Below are 24,724 nucleotides of genomic sequence, written 5' to 3'. Positions count from 1 at the left end.
GAGAATTAATTATTTTTGTGATTAAACTTTATTTTAATTTTCTAGTATTCTTTAATTTAAGGATTAAGTTATTGTAATATTTATTATTTATAATTTTTATCCACTATATTTTTTTCATATTTTAGTATCAATTTAATAATTAATAACAATTAATAATTATTATATAATTAAATTTATCAAAATAAAAAATATTTTAATAATAAAATTTAAACCAAATCCAAACCAAATTTAAATGGGTTGGGTTGAAAATATTTGGGTTGGTTTGGGTCAAACCCAAATTTTTATGGTTTAGTTTAAGCTAACTTAAAACCCAATCCAAACCAACCCATGCCCACTCCTAGTTTAAAGTCATCAGCCATAAGAGTAAAGGCTTCAACGTCACTGAGTGATTGAATAGTTCAACGTCACAGTCTTGAGCAGTTTAATGCAGACATTTTATTTTGTTGCCAAGTTCGTCAGGAAGATCATTCACCAAATTATCAACACGACGTTTGGTTTCTTGCCATTTGTATCAATTGCATTTCCTTAACTGCCCCCCGCACATCAGAAGAAATATCCCCAAAATTTGGCCACTGCTTCATCTCCTTCCACTTCTGTCTTATCTTCTGTGATCTTGCTGTGTCAAACTGCATCTTGCCAATTAAAAACACAAACAGCACCACCCCTACGTTGGTTATGTAAATTGCAAAAATGTACCAAATGCACTGTAAAAGAATTCTGCTCAATTGCTTATCCTAGATGATTCTTGTTATCAAAAAGTTTCATAAATTCCTCACTTACATCCTCTGTAGAAAAAACTTATCACTCAAGCCCTTGACTACCTTTGACATTCAAACAAATTGATTGTGCCGTTAACACAACTATCAGTTAAAATTTTTGCCCCTAAGTGTTATTAAATATCTAAAAGAGATATAATGTACTGTTAGCATTACTACTTTAACTCAATTTTCCAAAATGAAGAACCTGTAACGCAAGAATTAATCGTATTATGCAACACACACAAGGAAAATATATTATTGTATGAGCAAATTAACCTGAGATTTTGCAGGCCCCATTGTAAACAATGTAACAATTTCTTTGAAAAATCAGTCACCTCCACAATGCCAGACTCAAGAGCATCATTACATTATCCAAAATTATTTATGCCGCACAAGTCATTTAGAAATTTTCTGTCGTCTCCTAAACTCTGTCTTCACGGTAAAACGAACTGTGTTTGCATCCAGCTAGATTAATTATGCGGGCTTCCTTCCGACATCCTCTAACTTTTTCCATGGCAAAAAGGTATCATAAGGCTCCAAATACCTGGAGGACCGACAAACCTGTTTGGGGAATAGAATAAGGTGACCAAGATAAGATGTTTGTTCATACATTATTGTGCTCCCCTTTAAGTAAAAAATGAGCAACACCTCGACCAGGATGTTATTTGGTCATCTCGACCACATCATCTCAACCATGATGTTATTAGAAAACACGACTCAGTCAAAACAAATCTCACTTATTTTCTCCGAAATATTAGGGACCATATTCTTAGTGGGATCAAAATTAATAATTTTCTTGATAATTCTAGGGAAGATGATAAAAACCGCTATAGTTTCCTATAAAAACCCTGGGAAAATGGGGGAAATGGGGGATTCTTTTTCCTCTGTCCCTTTGGGTGACTGAATCCATTGAATCTTTTTCTCTCTCTACCACTAGGAAATTTCTCTTTCGCTTATGATTTCTTTAAGATTAATTATTTTCAATTATTTTCCTTTAAATTTACTTAAAAGCTTTTTGTTTAAAACAATCATAGTTAAACCATGTGAATTGTGGTATGAGTTTTTCCAAGTAGACCCAAATCACTGACTTGAGTGTCGGAGGGTTTACACAGGAAAAACTTCCGGTGCCCCCTGACTGTTCTTTGTGCTCGCAGGCTCGCGGATTATCTACTCATGGATCATCTGCTCATTGGTCGTCTGCTCATCAATTATCTGCTCTCGGTGCTCACTAATCAACAGCTCATGAATGTTCTGCTCATAGTCGGAGGATTTTCTTGGAGATCAACCAGCATCTTCCCACCAAATAAATTTAATGTTGATGCAGGAATATGAGATCGAGTCACTAACCAACTCATCCAGATTTCGGCATCAACAAAACCAGTTGCCAAGCACAAAAATTTTGCAAGGTTGACAAGTAAGTCTAGGACATAAATGGTGTATTATAGGCCATGAATTTCTAAACAAATTTGTATTACAATGATGCTGTTTGTATTATAGGCTTGTGCATATAAGTCAATATAAATAGACTTACATGAATGGTGCTTTATCAACTTACATGACCTCCTTTCTTGTACAGAAGAATATTGAAGCCAATAATGACCCATGTAGCTTCAGCGAGTATTTCTGAGCCCAATGTTGCTTCCGAAAACACTCTGTATGCTCGAATAACCCTTAGCAAATATTACAGAAGTGAGAATATCATTGCATACAAAAACTCTGTGCCTCTCATTCTTTGAGAGATCACCAATCAAATGTGAGAAAATCAAAGTAATTAAATAACCACATTCAGTTCGATAAACTATCAAGGTTTAAGATAAAATTAATAATACGTGATGTGACTTACCTGAGGGAGGGGAAGATCAGCGGCCAAAATGTCAATGTAGAAGAGCAGCCAGCGCCACAAACTTTTCCTTCCTTTAAAACGAAATTGATAATTACGCAACTCAAAGGTAAAATGAATTAAGTATCTTGAGCAAATCAAACACAGAACGAAAAAAAGCTGCATTGTTTCCCAAAATTTTGTCCATTTCAATGCACTTATTTTCATCATCCATTATCGGAATGTAGAAGAACAAAGGATCCAATATGATTGCAATCACACACGATACAAGAAAAATCTTTATAATTGTCCCGATAATCGTCCCTATCATTCTTATTGGTGCTAAAAATAGTAAAATGTAGCCAATATTAGAGAGAAAGTTCCATAAACACTGATAATTCGTTCTCCAGGAACTTGGCCTGCTGCACCTTCCTCTAATTGCGAATCCTGATTCCTGATCAAAATATAAATTCAGGGTTTTGTTACGGAAAAGTTTAAGACTAATGATTGATTTAAGTTGGCAAATTAAGTAAATTCCATGATCATTAATTACTCATCAAAACAACATATACAGCAGTAACTTACGTGATCAACAATGGGGAAAATACGAGTCCAAAAAGAAATTGTATACTTAGTTAACGATTTCTGATTGTTGATGTGTGTGACTCAAATCATCTGAACAGACGTTTTATAATTTTTATTTTATGAGTGGGGTTATATTTTGATTAATCTGATGATGATTCATTGTTTGTACCCTCCCTCAGCAGAAAGAGCCAGAAGAGGTCACTGTAAAATAAATAAGAAACATCGAAAGTGCCCTTCAGTTCTAAAAGATATCTTTTAAGAAGACAAAATAAAATCATATAAAATTCAAAAGTTAAAGCAGCATCTACACTGCATGTTGTGTGACAGGTGAAGCAAATCAGAAATAAGCAAAACGACATCGAGTGTCGCCTTTTGGGCTTAAGACACTTAAGCTAAACGACATGAGTTGCGGCCGTTTTGATGCGTACTGGATGGTATTGCATGGTCAAACGACTTCGGGAAACACCGTTTTGGGTTTAATGAAGCGCGGACGCTTCACGTGCTTAAAGAAAGCTGCTTATGTTCGTTATAGTTTGTTAACGCACATGCATGTCACGTGGTTTTCTGGGCTTCATCTGGGTTGGTTACAAAGCCGTTAAACCGCTCGCTCTGGTGCAACAAAAAGGGGGGATTGTGTGAGCTTTATAGAGAGAGATTGCTGAGAGAATTGAACAGAAATTTCCGCCCACTGTGGTAGTTATTTAAAAACACCAAAAATTAGCTGAACCACGCAAATCGATTTGTCCTCCGTTTTTCTTTTGATTCGTTGATTCTATTCATCTCTTAATTGCTTTCTGTTCTTCATCATCATCATCGTTTGCATTTCATATCAATTAAGCTTCAAATCAGTTTGATCTTGGAAGCATCTTGGCAGATTTGGTTTGTGATCTTGGGCAGCAACTGATCACTTCAGTTGCCACACTGCATCCACCAGAGTTTAAAGTGAGCGGAGCATCTGCATATACTAGAAAAAAAAATAATGAATAAATAAAATAACGTAAGGTCAAAGAACCGAAGCCAGAGATCTCCCAATATTCACTCTTCACTCGGGCCTAAGCCAGCGATGCCACCACTCCAACAAAGTCACTGGGCCTCCGTCGATAACCAACTTCTTCAAGGAACCGGTTAGTTACATTGTTTACTTTAATTTCTCTTTTATTCCATCCATGAGCTTCTGATCCTTCAACCATGCAGATGATTTTTCTCTTCCCCAAAAAAAAAAAAGAAAGAGGTCTTTTTAAGTATAATCTTGAAATCCCATTATTTTAAAACAAACAATTTAGTGTAAAGTCTCTGATTAGTGCTTTAATGCTTTGATTTGATGCTTGTTATGTTTGGTCAATTTTAGGAGTTAATTTGGGTGTTCTTCTTAGTAGCTACTCTGTTTTGCTCTGTTTCTTGATTCATGTTATTTTAAGAGTAGCTTTTTATTAGGGTATGAGCTTCATGTTAACTTTTCTATTTAAATTATTCCCTAAATACGTAGATTCACTACAGGCTTTATGGCACTCAAATTGCTCTTACATGCAGGAAGTGATGAGTTTTCAATTGAAGAGAATCAAATGGATGAGTTTTCTGGATTCCATCTGTTTGAGCAAATAAGAACGTTGTTTCGACGAAGGAGACTGAATCATTCAATCAATCATCTCTGTTTAAATTTGATAAAAAAGAGATTGGTACCAATTCAAAGTACAAAAATCTAACGACTATGAAAATATAAGGTAACAATAATAAAAGTTGTGAGAAGTTAGGAAAGCTTGTCAGCCAACTTATTCTTGTCCAATTCAAGAAGTTTTAAAACTAGTCTGGATGATACACGGAGTATTTCTTTCTTTCCTATTTTTCTCCCCCTTTATTGGATGTATTATGAATTTATGAATTCCATCGACATTAGCAAGTAAGATATAAGTTGTTCAAAAATCAGTTCATGGCTTTATACTCCTGGACGCATTCATTGCAAATTAGAAAAGTATAATGTAAAGTTATTCTGAGAGTTCTTCTCAAAGCAATAAATCAATAGGCAGCCCGAACAAAAAGGGTGACCATTGCACAACAACACAATGGTAAATCGTAGTAAATCTACTTTTATACGAGAAAATCAATGAAATAAAGAGAAAATAATCAAATATAATAAATGAGAAATTTGGGTGGCGGTGATATCATCGTACATATATAAATGTGATTATATGCAAGGTATGCGCCGTGACGCGTGTTAATGTTTATTTGGTTCTGTTAAGAGTATATATGTTGAGCCAAATTGCTATGTAAACTGCTGAGTCAGATTGCCATGTAAGCAGGGTGCTTAGTCAACTGCCAAGCTGTCACGCTGTTATGCAAAGTGTTATTAGGCTTGAAGTTTGTTAAATTCCCGCCAAGAATTTGTCTAAGAATAGACAAAAATTTTCTTATATATATAATATTCAACATTATCTAAGAATAGACAAAAATATAAAATGTTTAAGTAACCTTAACCCACTAACCAGCTTGGATTGGAATATGAGTAAGGCCTTGAGTTGGGTTTCTAAATTTTTATGTTGCGGCAGCACCCCAGAGACTCTCTCTTAATGGTTGACTTTACGCCACAAAGACTTTGACTTGGTGCAATCATAGTCATCCAAAGTCTTTAGACTTAGGTGGCGTTTGTTTTTTTGTCTGAAATTTAAATGGACCTGAATTAGTCTGAATTCTGAATAGATTTAAATGTCTGAATCTAAATAATATATTTATTTTTTCGTCTGAATATCGAAAAATAAGTATTAAGATATTTTTTTTCAACTGAAAAAGCTGAAAATATGTATTTTTACATTTGTATCCTTATTAAATTTGAATGTCAAATAAATAATATATTAAATACCACAATATTTTAACATTTATAAGTAAAACCATATTCAAGTGAATACATAATTATTTAGAATTTTAATATATAAAATACCATAAATTTTAAATTTTATCGTATATAATATAAGAAAGAAAAAACAATGATATTTTTATGTGGTGTAAATGTCTGTGAGTGAGTTTTGGGATAGACATGAAAAATAAATTATAAAACATGGATATTTTTGACATTAGTAAGTAATTGACTTAATTCAAATTTCTCCATTAAATAAAAAGCCAAAAAAATTGGCTTATTTTATTAAGTCAAAATTATCTAAAAAGTCTCATTAAGTTATAAAAACAAACACCTCTAATTAACTTAATTAATTAAGTTAAGTCACTTTAAGTTATTAAGTTAAAAAACAAACGCCACCTTAGTTGAGATTGAAAATTAAATGGAAACAAAATGAAAAATAATGGGAATTCAGGGATCCGTGAGCAGATGTTTCCTGCAAAGCAGCTTCTTTCAACAAATGCATAATCCTTTTCCATTTTTGTCCGGATTCGGAAGTAATCCTTAATTATATACTCAGAATTGAGAATAAAATACTATTACAGATATCATATTTTCAGTATTGAGAGTCAAGTTAGGAATGTAACTTTTTGCTTCCTTGGTTATGGATACTTATATTATCATTTATTCAGCTTCTCCTCCGAAGGTTTGTGGTACCCATTTATTAGAGAGAAATAAATAAGAACTAAAGCTATTGATATAGAAGTAACAATAAATTTGAAACTTGGCACCGCATACTTGTTATTGATTTGATGCCACAATATACGAAAATTGCATGCGTGCTTTACAAGCTTTTCTCGGTACAGTTACAGCTGTGGCTAATCATCTAACGGCTAATATCACTTGAATATACTGGTTGTATCGAATGTCCTTGCACTGTGTCAGCGGATATTTGTCTTATGCCATGCCTCATCCTTGGCACTTAACTATCTAGAGTGTTCTTCAGAGACCTGCTGAATCATCACAAGGACTCAGCAACATCTCTGACTTTGTTACATGTCATTGCCCTGCTGGATGCTTCGATTCTAGCTGATGGTGTAGACCTTGGCATTTTCTCGAACACCTAACACACTGCATTCAGCATCCTGGTTAATCTAATAATTAGATTTTTTATTTGTAGTGAGATGGCAAAGGTAACCTGGAGTTTCCTTGAATCTAATTGCATGCTGGAGAAGTTAAACTTAGTTTTCATTGCGTTTGGTTTGAAGGTGTGTAACTTTGTCTTGTATTTCTGAGCTGATGATTCTGGTCCTTAAATGATTGCATCAATGTACAGATATTCAGACAATTCTTGTTTTCTGAGGATTTTGTTGAGATCCACATGCCAAAACTGATAGCTGGTTCAAGTGAAGGTCACAAGCAAATGTCGATACGAGGTGATTTTGGGCGGGTTTTTGAGACCGGTTCTGTTTTTAGACCAGAGGACTCGTACACTCATAGGCATTTGTGTGAGTTAATTTACCGGTCTTGATGTTGAAATGGAGATTAAGAAGCATTATTCGGAGGTATAGCTGGAGGGGTTTATTGGTTGATTTTTCAATGACACCTGAATACAGGTGATGGATATTGTGGACCGCTTATTTGTCACAATTTTTGATGATTTGAATGAGAGGTGCAAAAAGGAAGTTGAAGCTGTGGCGAATCAGTGTCCGTTGAACCTCTGAAGGTCATTATTTATTTTGAATTGTTCTTAAAATTCTGTTATCATAATCATTTTTGAATTGCTTGTATAGTTTAGATATATTTGGAATATGGAAAATTATATATCACCTCAGCTTTTCTTTATTCTTGAACCTGATTGTGGCATTTTCTAAATGTTGCATTACAAGTCAAAGACTCTTTGTCTTACATTCGAAAAAGGGATTCAAATGCTCAAGGTAACTTAATTTCTTTCATCCCCTCAGTTCATGTTTCATGAAGAAAGGTTTCTGATTTATCACGCCATTATTTAGATTAGTGTATGAATAAATAATTAGATGATTTTTAAGGGTAACAGTAGTGTGGAGGAATCATTTAGTAGGTTGAATACTTTAAAAGTAGTATCTAATGTTCCCAAGAATCGTAGGAAAACAGTTGGATCAACCTCCTCTCTGCCTCAGTATTCAAGTCTTCAAGAGGATCATTCTCAACTCCAACATCCTGAACAATTAAGCAACCAAAATTCGAATGGGTAGATAGGATCGGAATAAAATTAAATAAGAAAATTGGATTTCACAATGGAATAAAAAAATGAAATTAGCAAGAACTCGAATTAAAAAACTTTTTAATCGATTCTGAACATTAATTAAAAAAAAAAAAAGACAACCAAACCTATGGAACGGAGATAAGTAGGTTCCATATTTACTGACTTGATTTTTCTTACAAGTATTGAAGTCTGAATTTGTTTGTATAACATACATCTATTATTAGTTTCAAATTTTGAAACAATTAAGAGCCTCATTGCTCTTAGCTCATGATAAGTGTTTTCTCATTTTTAAGCCTAAATTTCTATGTAAATCATCAATACGTGCCTGATTGTTGCTTCCTATTGTAGGTATGGCGCCGAATTTTATATACTCCATCGTTATCCTTGGGCTGTTAGGCGCCCCCTCCTGACAATGCTCTTTACAGAAACTAATTTGATGTCTTTATTCGAGGTAATGTCTGAAGCTGAAACATTTCTTCTTCATTTTGGATGCACATATACTTGTATTTGTGGTGTTGTTTTCCGGAAATCTCGATCTACATTTGTTTCATTAATTACGATTAAAAAATGGCTGTCCATCTGGGGTTAAGTTTATCATGATACTACTCGTATTGTCTCGCAGTTTTCATTTTTTAAATTATCTTAATCCTCTTTCAGTAATCGAGGTATGTTGTATTCCAATAAATTGCTCTTTTATGAGATGAAAATGAATGGTGAAGTAAAGCAGGAACAAAACTTCATTTATTAATGAAGAGGATGTGCTTTTTTTGCAGTGGTGTTGATAGGAGTGGTCATGTGACTGGCACAAATGAATTCACCTCTGGTTGAAGGTTGTATTAGGTTGACTGCTTAATAATAATGATAACTAGGGGTGGGCACGGTTTGGTTCGGTTCGGTTCGGTTCGAAATTAAATAGAACCGATTTAAATCGGTTATTTTATAAAAAGAACCGAATAAGAACCGAACTAAAAAAGAACCGAACTCAAACGGTTATTTTCGGTTCGGTTCGGTTTTTTCGGTTCTGGACCTATTTTGAATTTTCAAATTTTTAGCCCATTGGGCTTCATAAATGTAATAATTTTTTTCAACAAATTCATCCTAATTTCATTACAAATATTAACAATAAATACAAAGTATTCAAAACACATTTTATCAATAATATCTTACTAACTATTAATAAATAATTAAATAAACAATCTATATAATAAGATGCTAGTTTAAAAAAAAATAAAGAAAACTTACTGATAAGCAACATCAATCAACTATCATTTACTCCTCAGCTACTTGTTGTTGTTCTTGAGATTGCATTGGCCTCAAAAATTCTTCAAGAAATTGAAATTTACGAAATTTACGAAATTGTTTTATATTTGATTTTAGGGTTTATTTTGGGAAATAAAATTTTACGAAATTGTAACACTAACATATATATATACTCTGATTGTGTGTATGCAAGTTTATGTTAGCTATCTTACACAATCAGTTAAAAATTAACACATATTTAATTTAATAAAATTTAAAAATAATTCGATTTTTCGGTTCGGTTTTTCAGTTCAGTTAAATGAACCGAATACCGAACCGACATTTCGGTTTTTTTATAAATTGTACCGTTCGGTTTTTTTAAAAAAAAAAACCGTACCGAATTAGAAAAAACCGTCGGTTTGGTTCGGTTTTTTTAAGACTACGGTTTTTTTGCCCACCCCTAGTATTGATACGCTAGGGTTCTTGGTGGAGCGTGCACAGGCAGGTGGCATTGATGTAAAGAAAATATCTTTGAATCTTTCAGGTATCGTTACCCTTATTTTTCTCATTTGATCAAGTGCCGCAAGCCTATTATGCTGAGAGCATAACAACTCGATCTGTGTCAATAAAAGCTTAAAATTAATACAAAAAATAATTGGGTGTGGTTATGGTATATTTTGGAAGTTGCTTTTATCAAATACCACAAAATTTGTCTTTTGTTGGTTCACGTTCTGTATCAGAAAAATCTGATTCCCAGAAAAAGAAGTACAAGAATTAAAAATTATAGGATAGAAGATGGAATCTAATAATTTTTATTTGTACTGTGTTTATCGTTCAAATTGAATATAGTATTTAACATTAATCCATGCACATCCTCCATAGTGGTTTTGAATTTTTATCTGGCTTAGGTTTTTCCATGCTCTCTGGTTAAACTTGACAATGCTGAGGTTATTCTGAAACCGCTCTCCATTTGTACGCAAATAGAGAAATAGTTTGGTCCTCTAAAAACTGTTAGCATTATGTTATCATTGGATTCCTTTCGAGACATAGTGGATGTGAAGTGGAATTGAAGAGTGTGGTGATGCTTTTCTGCGGTCTCAACAACATTCGCAAAACATAACTCTACCCACGTGACCCACTTAGGATTGTCCCCTGATGATCTGCTTCAATCTCTCAACTGTGATCTATCGGTTCTTCTATCGCCACTTTAAACTATTTTCATCTGAAATGATCATATATATGCTTAGAAATGCAGTTAATCATATAGATTAGTTAATGAAGAAGTTTGTCGCTCATTTTTGCGTGCTCCCAATGTATAATTAATCGTTTTTTTGAGATAGTAATGACCTATATCTTTTAATTTTAGGAATGGTATATATCCTCATCAACGAAGCGTGAAGTCTTTGATCCAGGAAGAAAAAAAAAAGGTACTATTGGTTGTATAAAATTTCCAAATCGAACTTGGCGATTAATGTTTCTGATCTTGTTGACTGCATAATCGAACTAGGGAGATTGGCAATTTTCCCCTTAATTTTTCAGCTTTTACCACCTATTTTCATTTTTGTACTATTCATAAAAATAATAATTCAAATCCAGTCCAAATTGTTATTCTACAGTCAGTAGTTCTGCTGCCAAATTCCGCACTCTTCTCAAGATTGATTTTTGCTTAGCCCTCCTATAACGCAAGAAATTTCTGAAACGCCAGCGTGATTGTAACAAAAGAGCTGCCCGGTCACAATGTCTGAGTGATAATACATGTTTCAAGTCATCTGCCATAAGAACAAAGGCTTCAACCTCACTAAGCGCTTGAATAGTTCTGGCCGAGATAGGCAGATTGGAAGAGTGCTCATTCTGAGCCCAAGCAACAAGTTCTTCTCCAAAAAAGTCACCATCTTTCAAACGATTCTCTCTACAACGACTACTATTGCCGCTAGTTGTTGTTACATTCGTGGAAGTGTAAGTCCAGAGATTGCCTTTCAGCACAAATAGCATCTCATCAATTGGTTCTCCCTCCCGAATAATGCGTGTACGCTCAGTAAAGAAGACTGGCTTCAGAAATTCACACAGAAACCCCAATGATTTTTCGCTCCAATTTTCGAACTCTTTTACCTGTATACATAGATAGGTACAGACCAAAAAATGAGAATTACATTAGATGCATCCAAACGATTAATAACGGTACCGGAATGTAACAAATGTTAACTTGTTTCAATTTCTTGTAATAAACAAGGAGTGGCAATTTTGTGGCAATGAACTCGTAATTGTTGCTCCTACAGCTTTGGCTGAGTGGTAATTTCAGCAATTCTCTTTGTACTTTGCCTAACCTTTTTTCTTTTTCTTTTTTTTTTTAACAAAAAGAAGTTTGTAGTAATTGAAGTAATAGATAAAGAAACCACAAGTGACTTATTACTGGATAAAGAAGTAATATGAACTCACATTCTTAATTAGTTTAATGCAGAGTTCGCGCTTTATTTTGATGCCAAGTTCGTGGGGAAGATCATTCACCAAATTATCAACATCAACACGCTTGGTTTCTTCCCATTTCTCTCGCTTGTATGTCCTCATCTGCTCCTTTACATCAGAAGAAATTTCCCCAAAATTCGGCCACTGCTTTATCTCCTTCCACTTCTTTTTTATCTTATGTGATCTTGCTGTGTCCGACTGCAGTTACAATCCATTAATTTCAAATGTACTTCAATATTAATTATAACATTTGGAATTGAGGTTAATTCAGATATAAGAAATAGAAAATGTATACGAACCTGCATCTTCCCAATTAAAAAGACAAACAGTACCACACCAAAGTTGGTCATGCAAATTGCAAAAACGTTTTCCCAGATATCGGTGCTTGTTTGGAGGTTCTGACCAAAAGCACTGCAAAGGGTTCAATCTATACGCTTTATTTGAAATGATATACACAAAAGAATAAAGTCACTCTCCTATGCAAAAGAATCGGCAGTTTTCTCGAAAGGGGCATATGTAATACTTTGCTCCTTGAAAACAATACCAGAATAAACATGATTATTTTAGATCAATGCAAATTAAAGTTATTTAATCTATTTGTTAAAATGTGATGTTTAACTTTCAACAATGTGTTTTTTTCTATACTTTTATTCCAATACTAGTATGAAATAAGATATTAAAATTTTACCAGGGACCTAAGTGGTAAAATAGTGTCTAAGAGTGACCAAAGTATTTTATTTTTTTCAACCAATATTGTTTCATTCTTTTCTCTTTTCAACCATAACATCACAAAGAGAAAGTTTGGATTATGCTCAAACCTGAGATTTTGCAAGCCCCATTGTAAACAATGTAACAATTTCTTTGGAAAATTCGTCACCTCCACAATACCAGACTCAAGAGCATCATTATATAATCCAAAATTGTAATCTGATGTATTTCCTGACTTTATACTGCAAAAATCATTTAGAAACGTGTAATCTCTTGTACTGATCATGTCTTCACAATAAAACGAACTATGATGACATCCAGTATTATTTTGGCACGCTTTCTTCCAGCATCCTGTCAATTTTCCGATGGCATAGAAGTACCATAAGGCTCCAAAAACCTGAAAAGGGTGCATGATTCAGAAATAACTGTATGTCCCCAGTGCCAACAATATAAATTATGCATAAAGATATGTTCATTCGGCTCGTGCATATCTTAGGAATTAAATTGAATGAATGGTCTTTTATAACTTACGTGACCGCCTTGCATATAAAGAAGAATGTTGAACCCAACAATGGCCCATGTAGCTTCGGCAAGTATTCCTGTAACACCTGTTGCTTCTGTAAACAAGTAGTAGGTTCGAATAACCCTCAACAAATATTGTATAAGGGAGAAGCTCATTGCGTATAGAAATTCCGTGCCTCTTACTTTTTGTAAGTTCAAAAGCACCTGGACAATTGAGTGGTAGTCAGTACTATATGTAGATAATTAAATACCTCATACAATGCATAGTATGAGAATTCCCCTCTGTATATGACCGCACGTTTTCAAAATCCGGACTATGAACCCTTTGTACAATGTATAGCTTGAAACTGAGGTAAATTCTACTATAGCCTCTAAAGTTTATCCTGGTATTTTAGAAAATTATCCAAAATGTACTTACTGTATGTATGTATCAATTAAATTCTACTCAATTATTCTTTACTTTTCACCTGTGACATGTCATATTTGTTTAAATTTTAATTACATCAGAAAAAAATATTAATTTACTCTTAAAAGATTAGATCTAATAGCTATAAGAGTAACAATAGATAATTTTAATTAATTTCCCCAAAAAAGGGAACTAAATAGGTAATTGGCCAAACCATTCGGAACTAAAAAAGAATTTAAACCTTGAAAGTGGCTATAAATAATGGGGAAAAGTCTTGGGTGCTCTAGTAGAACTGTTTCTTTTTCATTCATTCTTTGCCACGTGTATGCTTCAACCAATTGTAATAATATTTATACACGTGTTAGGAAGTAGGTGAATATATAATTAGAAATGCTCTAGGATCATGAAAGACTCTCTCCTCCTGAATGGACATAGCACCGAATATCATTTGCACAGCATTATATATTTGCTGTCATAGTTCATAAAATAACAAATGTGCTAGCTTAAGTATCCGGATATTTAGTTTGTCATACCTGAGGGAGGGGAAGAATGGCCAAAATGTCAATGAGAAAGACCAACCACACACGCATCCTTCCTTTTACGGGTAATTTAGTGAGCAGCTCAAAGATAAAATGAATTATCTTAAATAAATCGATTACCGAACGAAGAGAAATGGCTGTGGTTCCCAAAATCTTGTCCATTACAATGCACTTCTTTTCATCATTTATGACCGGAATGTAGAAGAACAAAGGATCCAATATAATTGCAATAACAGACAGTAGAAGAAAAATCTTTTTTTTGATAGCCAACTTTATCATCGGCCTGAAAATATCCAATATCACTACCGCCACAATCAACCCTATGCTTTCAAACATCCCAGCAAAACACCCGAATAAACTTATGGCAGTCAAATAAAGCAACCAGTATAAAATTTTGTATGTCACATAGAGTAACCAGTATAAAATTTGGCCAACCAAGAAGAACAATGGCCATTTACGTGGTGGTTCACTATCTTCTCCGAGAGCTTGTGCTGCTGTGCCTTGCTCTAATTGCGGGTTCCGAGACCTGATCAAGACACGTTATGAGTAATTAGAATTTTTTAGCAATGCGCAAATTTTATGACAACATTGTAGTAGCTCAACAGACAAATACTCTTGGCATCTTTGTAAAATACATCAACATCATTGCCTCTCAATATTTTAGACTTCATTGCCTCTAATTTAGACTTAATTCAAATGAATGAATGATTTTTCACTATTATTTTTAAAAAATCATTGTTTAAATACTGGAAAATGTTTGTTGTGCTCACGAATTAGTTTTTATATATCACTCTAATTATTAATCATGTAAAACTCATTTTCCGTAAAGGAAAATATTTGATCCCTATAGAAAATAATTTTTTGCTAGGAATATAACTGTTATTAAGTAGAAAAATAATTTAAATTACTTTTTTATTTGTTAGAATTTATTTTTGATAAATATACAAATTTACGAAAATTTAATTTGAAAAAAATAAAAAGTTGGACATTTTACATTCGTATTAAAAATTTTAATTTTTTCAGGATGAGTATAATTAACAATATTTAAAAACTCAAAAAAATTACGACTCCCTTGCAAATTATCTTTAACAAAACAAGGTTTTAAAATAAATCACAATGAAATTTCGCTAAATTATAAAACTTCTTATCGAGTGGGGTAAAAGGATTTCCAATGTAAATCTAAGCGTATCTAAGAAAACGAAAAGGAGCGGTATCAATTGCAGAGATATAAAGAGCATTTAACCCTTCTTCAAGTGATCCAGGCAAAGAAAAACTGTTTAAAAAGTGTCAAGTTGGCAAAATTCCTTGATCAATGTTGGAAACAACAACATTTACTTACATGATCAACAATGGGTAATTAAGAAGAATCCAAAATGAAAAATATACATATGTTTCATCATTTGCATTTTCTTTAGAAAGATTGAATCATCCTATCATCTGCTTTGAAGACTAACAAAACATCAAAAGTAATAATAATTTCTTCTTGATCATCACACTTGCTTTCCACTCATTTGAACCTTTTTGGATGTTCAAAAATAAAGATGTATGTGTGCGTGTGTGTCCTTTAAGATCAATTCGTAGCTTTGCCCAAATACATCCACTGTAAAGTTAGAAACATCTTAAGTACCATTCTAAAAGCCATTTTGGAGACAGAAACAAGACATTAACCAACTGCTAAAACAAAGACTAACCAAAATGTTTATCATGCAGTCTGTGCTTTTGATTTGTCCAGGAAGAAAAAAATGTTCAAGGAATTACAAGGGCAAAATTAATCGACGAATATTATGTACCAATACCTAGATCAGTTACTTACATGATTGATAATGTTAGAAACCAAGTAGAAGAATCAAAATTAGGGTTTCTGCAAAATTGGCCGATTGACTTCCTTCAAGTGCAGGATCCTTCACATCATCAGAAGTACTTCAGCTAGATCGGGCACAAAATGGGTGTAGGAAAACATGTAGAAAGAAACGTTGTAGGCAAGCCACTCTAAAAGTTTATTTATTGGAGATTGTTGGTGCTCACAAAATATTCTGCTTATGTCGTGTTTACAAAAATAATCAGCTAAACAAAAAAAAATTATTAGGTTATTTAGTAAACCATGTTTGGAGAGTGTTGTGAGTTTTAAAAGTAAAATAATAAATTTAATCATTTAAAGTGTTTTTTTTTTTTTTGGTTTTTTGACCACGAGGTATTCTGATTAGGGCCCCAACTGTGGGAGGTACCTTTAAGCCCATACCACAACCCAGACTAGAAGTCCCCGCTTGAACCGAGAGGCATAGGTTCTCCCAACAAAGGCGACTTCCCTGCAACTCGAACTGGGGAGCAAACCCAGTCAAGCCACTTAAGGGGACTCCATTGCCAGTGGAGCCAACACTTTGTTGGTTTTAAAGTGTTGTTTTAATGGGTAATGGCCGGCCAAAATAAACAAAATAACGTCCAAGTTTTAAGTTATCATTCAAAATTCCATCTTAAAAGTTATCGTCTTAAAGACAAAGACAAGATATTTAACAACTCAACCAAAGACTAACAACGATGTTGTTTCGAAATGGCATCATAACATCTAAAGTACCATTTTAAAAGTTAATAAATTAAACGATAAAAACAAGGCATTTAGCAACAGCTGATCAAACAAAGGCTAACCAGAACGTTTATTGTGGTACCATTCTAAAAGTCATCGTTTAAAAGACGAAAACTGGAAATTTAATGACAGCACAATCAAAGGCTAGCTAACTACAAATGTTCAAAAAATTACAAGTGTATGACTCACATTGTGACTTCGTTCAAGTGTAAGACCGTTCACATCATCACCATTACTCAGCTATATCGGGCCCAAAATGGGTGTAAAAAACAACGCCGAAAGAGAGAACCTATTTGTCTCAGCATAAATGAACATTATACATAAGAAAAATTCCATTTGGATGAAGAAGGTTGAATCATTCAACCATCGGTTATTAAATTAATAAAAAACGATATTGACACATACCCCCTACAGTTTTCATCTTTTACCATTTAACCTCGACTATTTACATAATACTCAATTATTACCTTTGCGTATTATTAGGGGTGACAAGCCGGGTAAGGATTTGTTAATTTGATTTAATTCGAGTTGAATTAAATTGGTCTGAGTTGAAAGAATTGATTCATTTGAGTAATGGGTGAATTCAATTTGATTTGTTAAATAAACGAATCGAATATGAGTTTGAGGCCAACAATTCATTTATTCGTTTATAATTCATTTATTAAATAGGTTGTAACCAAATAGTATAATAGATTTTAATAAAAAACTTATCTATCATTAAAATTAAAAAAATTATGTTTAAACATTTCAAGGTATAAGGTTAGTTTTGAAATTATGAAATAAAAACAAACCAAAAAAGAAAATGAAAGCAAGGGCATCATCACTCATCAATTGAGCCTAGCTCCACTCTTCATTGTCCTTCCTCCATTGTTCTCTTTCACTTGAATTTGGTGACCCTTTTCTTCATTCCCCCAAACGAAAGCCAAACCAAACACTCCCAAAAATTAGATCAGTGCTCTCACTTAAAATTTTTCGGCAAGCTTCACTTCTCTTGGTTACGGTAGTGACAAGGTCTCGAATAGCTACACCCACCACTGATTGGACTGTTAGCTTCGTCCGTCCTCATGCCTTTGAGTTTCTTCAGCTTCTTGTTTTTGAATTGTATTTGTGTTTTGCTTGGATCTAGTTGTAATGAATCGATTTTGTGATTAGATTTTAAATAAATTAAATTAATCCATTGGATTCTTTATTAAAAATTTTCATTATTTATTATTTAATTTAACTTTGTATAGTAAATGAATTGTAAATGAATATTCGTTTTCTATACGAACTGAGTCCAAATCATGAGATTACGATTCGTTTAATAAACAAATCAAATCTGAATCCATCGAATTTTGATTTGATTCATTCAGGATTCTACACGAATTCGATTTGCCAATTCGTTTTGCCACCCCCAGTGTAGTATGAGCAACAGCACGTTGGTTTCCCATATTTAAATGGCTTTCTGTACTTGCTCTTACATAATCGGGACTAATTATAATGCTGCAACAAACGTATATATGTTTTCTCTATATAAATTTATACATTAGTGATTCCAGGCGTGATCGTTTCTCTGGATTCCTTCTAGCACGCAACAGCCTTTTGAAACGCCAGCGTGATTGTAACAAAAGAGCTGCCCGATCAAAATGTCGAAGTAATGATAGACGTTTCAAGTCGTCGGCCATAAGAGTAAAAGCTTCAACGTTAGTAAGCGCCTGAATGGTTCTGGTTGAGATAGGGAGGTGGGGTGATGAGCTTTCATTTTGAGACCAAGCTATAAGTTCTTGTCCGCAAAAATCACCATCTTCTAGAAGATTCTCCCGGCTACGACGATGGATCAACATAGAGGCAGTTGTTGTTACATTCATGAAGTCATATGAGTCAGTCCAAAGCTTGCCATTCAACACGAAGAGCATCTCATCAATTGGATCTCCTACTCGAATTATTCGAGTACGTTCAATAAAGAAAACTGGCTTCAAACAATCACATAGTTCCTCTAATGATGTTTCGCTCCAATTTTGAAACTCTTTTACCTTCATATATATTTACACATATCCAAGAATGAGAATTAGAGTATAAATATATCCAACCATTACCTGGGTAAATCGAGATAACAAAGATTAGTTATAAGAATGAAAGCCCACCTCGTCATGTGACTTTAAAAATACATTTATAAAAAGTTATACACACACACACCCGAGAGTTCTTCTTTGGTGTGAGCGCGCTCATATTTTTCATACAAAAACGCTTTTAAATCATGAGGTTTAAGAGAGTTAGTCTTTAACTCTTTTAAATTGCACGATTTAAGAGCATATTCTCATTAAAAAAATGAGGGCGTCCATATTATATATTAATCATTCTTAAGGGCAGGTGCCCTATTTTTTTTTTTCTTGCGGACACATATCTAAACTATACAGTTTAATAAAATCAATTTTTAATGCTATGGGTTTACAATTTAGTGGAAATTAACTCTGTTAACAGAGTATTCATATTAAAAAAAATGAGGGCGTGCATTTGAGAATGACTATCTCTATCTCTCTGTGTATGTAAAACATTGCATGTCAGCTAAGAGTAAATCATGAATAAAGTATTTAACCTTGAGGCAAATCTCAACCTAACTACGAACTAGCTAGCTTTTGACCATGTATTAGTTAAGCCCTTGAACTTCAATGAGGTATGACTTAGGTTCGATGCTTGGATTCAGAAGGAGTACCAATCAAAGAGGGAAAATAAGACGAATCTGTAATTTTAATGTAACGAAGGATTAATTTGGCTCGCCCGATCAGGTTAAGAATGAAAATGATTGAAACATTGAAACATTTGAACCTCAGAGCGGGCAGGATAGAAAAGTGATCAATTATTATAATTATAAAGAGGGATGATGAGAACTCACATTCTTGAGCAGCTTTCGGCCGAGATCGCGTTTTATTTTTTTTCCAGTGTCCTTAGGGAGATTATTCACCAAATTATCTATGTCAACTCCTTTGGTTTCTTCCCAGTTGTTGCGCTTGTCTTTCCTTATTTGATCTTGAACTTTATTAGATATATCCTTAAAGTGCTGCCATTGCTTTATCTCCTCCCACATCTGTTTGATCTTTTGTGATCTTTCTGTGTCAGACTGCATATATATTTATGTATCCGATATTTCAAATGAAACAGAGTCAATAATTGAATTGTGCATCAATCTTCAAATCTATAGACGTAAACAGAAAATTATGAGTAACGCTAATCTTATAAGGAATTGGGATACAAAGTTTGTATTAATTCTAATTGACATGGCATTCTCACAGCCCTAAAATATTTCTTTATGTAACAGCGAGATGGTAAGATGCCGGTCATTAATTAACACATGATAATTTATTATATCATCATATGTCATAACTATTACGATATAGAATTTATATATGTGAACCTGCATCTTTCCAATTAAGAAGACAAACAGAACGATGCCATAGTTGGTCATGCAAATTGCGAAGATAATTTCCCAGAAATCGTTACTTGGTTGGAGGCTCTGACCAAAAGCACTGCAAAAAGCAATTCAATGAACTCACAATTTTCGAAGTTATTAACGGCTGACCTCACTTCACACAGTAACGACAATGCAAGGCACAAACCTGAGATTTTGCAGTCCCCATAGTAAACAATGCAAGATTTTCATTGGAACATCGGTCAACCCCACAATTCCTAACTGAAAAGCATCACCATATAAGCCATAAAAATTGTTTGTTGAGTTTCCCGTCTTTACAGAGCAAACATCGTTTAGAAACTTATAGTCTCCTGAACGGCCCTCACAATAGGCATCAATGTTTAAGACGCCCCAGCAACCAGTATTCTTCATGCAGGTATCCATCCAGCATGCGGTCGCTTTGTTTATGGCAAAAAAGTACCACAAGGCACCAAATACCTAAAGGACCACTCGATTAGAAACATGCGCGGTTGAGAAAGTAGAAAAGCTTCGAGTGTCAATTTCCCTTCATTCACGAGGGCTTGGGTTAATTATTCAGTTAATCTCCATATTTTTAAGAATTACACAAAAATGTCTTTGTCATTACTTCTGTCTGACAATATATGCGACAGTAGTAACTGAATAATTAACTCGAATCTTAAGGACTAAAAGAATTCATTTATCAAAATTAGGAAGGAAGAAAGCAGGATGCATGAATGTGAACACAGATATGTACTGGTTCTATTATAATTTTTCTTTTTGCCTGAGAAGGGTTTTATTATAAATTAACTTACATAAATGATAGTACTTTTGACTTACGTAACTGCCGTGCATGTAAAGAAGAACATTGAACGCAACAATGGCCAATGTAGATTCACCAAATATCCCTGAAACCCCTGTTGCTTCTGTAAGCAGGTGGTAGGTTCGAATAACCTTCAGCAAATATTGAAACAGAAAGAAATTCCTCGAGTACAGAATGTCCGTTATTCCCACCACCATCTGGATGTTGTTTTATGAATTTGAAGTAGTAGTAATCAAATAAATGATATTGAAATATTAGACAACTAAATAAATTAAATTCAGATCTATTACGCACCTGGGTAAATATTCAACACAAATCACAAACGAACTGTGGATCAACTTGGCCAAATCAAAGTAGAAGCGGAGTTCAATCACCAAGGAAGCCAAAGAAAAGTCCATTTCAATGCACTGCTTTTCATCATTGATCACCAGAGTGTAGAAGTACAAAGGATCCCATAATATTGAAATCACATACCATGGTAAATCGATTCTGTAATTTGCTGCATAATTTCTCATCTTTTCCAGCTGAAGAAAACTTGTCTTTACTGCTTGCGTTCCGGATCTTCCGGTTACGGACACAACTGATGAGTTTTTTGTTCCATCACTGGGCCTACCTTCTCCGTGCAGAAGCCTTCTTTTAAGACCTTCCTCTGCTTCCAAGTCTTGAGACCTGATGATCAAATCAGTTGGTTCACAAGTTCAGGCTAAAGAAACAATAGTTTACAATTTTGGATCTACAATGAATTACAATTAAACGAGACCGAAATTAACCGAACAACATATTTATATACACAGAGTCCTCCTAAGGACATGTTATACGAAAACTGGCAATAGTGTAGAGGCATTTTGCAGTGCTGTATGTATAACTTACATGATCAACAAAGAAAAATCCAAGTAGATCGAAAAAGCAAACTTTGGTGCTCTGCAGCTGCAAATTTGAACCCAAGTAACTGCCTCAAAGTGGAGGAGCCTATGCAAATTATGCAATACAATTAATTAAATGAAATAGTAATACATAAATGCTTAAAATGATTTAATAATCGTTAGAGGCTCCATCATAAATGCGAATGATATATATTTTAATATTTCTTTCACTTGAAACTAGTGAATCAAAATTTTATAAATACAGTAATTTCTGCTCGCCCCGGTTAGATTAATTGTGCGCCTCAAAGACTTTGACTTGGTCAGTCATCCTCAGAAAACATTGTTGATTTTTTCAGTCTATAGCATTCCAGCTGGCTCAGATGCAAATTATCATAAACAAGAGTGGAATAAATATAATAATACATTATGAACTGAAAGATTCCATTTCTTTTTTAAGGTTTCCAATAAAATATAGCTGCAAACACGATAAACTAACACCGATTAATTAATTATTGTTTTGTAAGCATTTAAATTCTGTAAACTCTCTTTAGCATTTTTCAATATGATAACTCGAGTTCTCTGTTCTCACTCTCATGGGTAATGAAAAATGACCAAAGTTTACTTGAAATGCCTCTATATCAAAGGATAGCAATGAAATTTGGATTCTAATTTCATTCGCAATTTGTTTTGTATTTTCCGCTAGATGGAATATTTTAACACTTTATATTAAAAATATAATTACCAAATTTAATGCAAAGTCAATGGAACCGGAGCCGGAGGTCTCCCAAAATTCACTCGCACTCACGCCAATGGCGTCACCGCACTGGCGACACCATACAGGCCTATCAATGCTACATAAACTGACACGACCTGCCCCGACTTATATGTCGGATCTGAGGCAAATCATGCGGACTAATAACTAAAACTCGTGGTCTGATATAAACACATAACAAACTTTGTGTCTCATCCGAAAATACACATTCAAAACTTGCATAGTTCATGTCTCACTATACACACTCACACAAAAATTACACATATATATAAACATAAGCAACATAAACGTGCTCAAAATGCAAGTTATTCAGCAATGTGTCTCGTGGCCCAACCTCAACTGACTAGAAATTGGTCTGCACGAAATCCTGCGGAAACCTGGGAGGAAGTGGGTAAATAGAAAAATAGTGAGCTTGGGCTCAGTAAGTGGATGTAATTACATATTAAAAATAATAAATATAATAATAAAGTAGTGTACTGGTGCTCATGCATAATTATGTGATTTAACTCCACACTGAACATCATACATTAGCAGACATGTAATTCATACATACATCCATCACAAAACTGCACCAAATAGTACTTAGGAAAAATAACTCTCAATACTCACCGGGATCCTCATTGCACGAGTAGAGCGGGGGAAAAGTCTCTCAATACCCAGCGTAATTAAACTATCTCGCACGGGTAGAGTAACCTAACTCTCAATACGCATGCGCAGAGCCTATGGGGAAGGGTACATATATGGTGACTAGAAATCACATCTCATAACTCAATCAAACATATAATATGTGTACATGTAATCATAGCATGATATAAAATCATAATATCAAACATAAATGTTTTGCGGAACACATAATAGTAATAATAATATCCACTCACAGATCTTGTTTCACTATGGGGTTCGTTAGGGCTGTTGTGAGTCTCTGGATTCGTGGATTTCTCCTAGAATACGGGATTCAAAGATTAATAGTTAGAACAAATATAAAAACTTATACGTATAATGTAAATTAAATCGTAACTACTTAGATTTCATAAATCTATTACCCACTAACTCACTTAATATAAATCTAACTGTCCAGTTTTAATTTCCGTAATATTTCCTCTTAATTCCACTTCATCTCCCACACTCAGCTTCTTTCTATTTCTTTTCTTCTTTTCTTTTTCTTTTTTTTTCCTTCTCTTTTCTCTCCGTTTTTCTTCTTTTCTTCTCTCGGTTTTGCTCTCAATTCTTTAGATGTATAAAATGAAAGTACTCTCAACACTTGTGCTTTATATAGCCACCGAGTTGAGCAAGATGACAAGGTAATTGATTAAGCCGATTGGTGACTAAATTAATGAAGAAAATAGGTGAAGCAGGCAGCTGAAATGATGAAGCATGCAGCTGGCTGTTGCTTTTGAAGATTGCCACGTTTGGCTTCCCTTCTTTTTTTTTTTTTTTTCTCCAAGCGGTGCATGGCAAGCGGTGCATGACATAAACTCATTTTAATTTCTGTTGTTTTTACTCCATAAGCTTCTTATCTTTCATTGATCATATAGCTGATGTAATCTCAAATTTCCATGATTATAAAACAAAAGTTTTGTTCACAATATCTGATTGGTACTTTAATCCTTAGATTTTGATGCTTGTTAGGTCACTTTTACGAGTTAATTTGTGTGTTATTAGTTGCAACTACCCTGTTATGCTCTGTTTCTTGATTCATATTAATTTTGTTCGAATAAAAACTGCATATTTTTATTAGCTTCCTGTTAATTTTTATATTCAAGTTCCTCCCAGAAAATGTAGATTCGCTACAGGTTTTATGACACTCAAACAACTTTTACATGCCGGGACTGATTAAGTTCTTAATTGACCAGAATCTCAAAGGGATGTTAAAAATTGTGTAAAACTAATGGAGGAAGAAATTTCTGATTATATCATCTATGACATCTTTCTTGGATTGCCCACTAAATCACTTATGAGTCGGCGATCTGTCCCTGAATACTGGAGTGACATAATTGACTGCCTTTGTTTTGCTCACATGCGTTCGTTTTTCAGAGTGATGGAACCGTGCCGAGAACATTGGCAATAGTTTATTGTTCTTTAAAGGTAAGTGGCAACAAGGGGAACCCTTTAAATGAATCCTATCACCGCCATTGGCAATATCAGGGAGTTTTCCATGTTGTGGAATGGGA

General features: G+C 34.0%; 2 protein-coding genes and 1 pseudogene across 2 annotated transcripts; all 3 read right to left on the bottom strand.

Moving 5' to 3' along the window:
- Positions 1-421: 421 nt before the first annotated feature.
- LOC112100205 lies at positions 422-7,100 on the bottom strand (annotated as a pseudogene).
- A 3,978-nt stretch (positions 7,101-11,078) lies between these two features.
- On the bottom strand, positions 11,079-14,390 carry LOC18031372 (cyclic nucleotide-gated ion channel 1). Its single transcript, XM_006422096.2, has 6 exons — positions 14,106-14,390; positions 13,176-13,370; positions 12,755-13,041; positions 12,236-12,347; positions 11,910-12,134; positions 11,079-11,582 (listed from the first exon to the last, which is right to left on the bottom strand). Exons 1-6 carry the CDS (start codon positions 14,388-14,390, stop codon positions 11,079-11,081), a joined length of 1,608 nt encoding a protein of 535 aa, XP_006422159.2.
- Positions 14,391-18,200: 3,810 nt separating this feature from the next.
- Positions 18,201-21,115, bottom strand: LOC112100203 (cyclic nucleotide-gated ion channel 1-like). The gene is made up of 5 exons (XM_024188890.1): positions 20,936-21,115; positions 20,286-20,575; positions 20,084-20,195; positions 19,565-19,789; positions 18,201-18,704 (listed from the first exon to the last, which is right to left on the bottom strand). Exons 1-5 carry the CDS (start codon positions 21,113-21,115, stop codon positions 18,201-18,203), a joined length of 1,311 nt encoding a protein of 436 aa, XP_024044658.1.
- Between the last annotated feature and the right edge of the window lie 3,609 nt (positions 21,116-24,724).

Source organism: Citrus clementina, unplaced genomic scaffold (genome assembly GCF_000493195.1).
Source record: "Citrus clementina cultivar Clemenules unplaced genomic scaffold, Citrus_clementina_v1.0 scaffold_9, whole genome shotgun sequence".
In the NCBI taxonomy this organism is placed as follows: domain Eukaryota; kingdom Viridiplantae; phylum Streptophyta; class Magnoliopsida; order Sapindales; family Rutaceae; genus Citrus; species Citrus x clementina.
The sequence above is the reverse complement of the archived record's forward strand: the minus strand, read 5'-3'. Positions and strand labels throughout refer to the sequence as shown.

Coding starts and splice junctions, on each gene's coding strand:
- LOC18031372 (XM_006422096.2), bottom strand. CDS start 14,390: ATGATAAAGTTGGCTATCAAAAAAAAGATTTTTCTTCTACTGTCTGTT. Junction 13,042..13,175: donor TTTATATGCAAGGCGGTCAC/GTAAGTTATAAA, acceptor CACCCTTTTCAG/GTTTTTGGAGCCTTATGGTA. Junction 12,348..12,754: donor TGGGGCTTGCAAAATCTCAG/GTTTGAGCATAA, acceptor AACCCTTTGCAG/TGCTTTTGGTCAGAACCTCC.
- LOC112100203 (XM_024188890.1), bottom strand. CDS start 21,115: ATGGTGGTGGGAATAACGGACATTCTGTACTCGAGGAATTTCTTTCTG. Junction 19,790..20,083: donor TCTTAATTGGAAAGATGCAG/GTTCACATATAT, acceptor ATATATATGCAG/TCTGACACAGAAAGATCACA. Junction 18,705..19,564: donor GCCGAAAGCTGCTCAAGAAT/GTGAGTTCTCAT, acceptor ATATATATGAAG/GTAAAAGAGTTTCAAAATTG.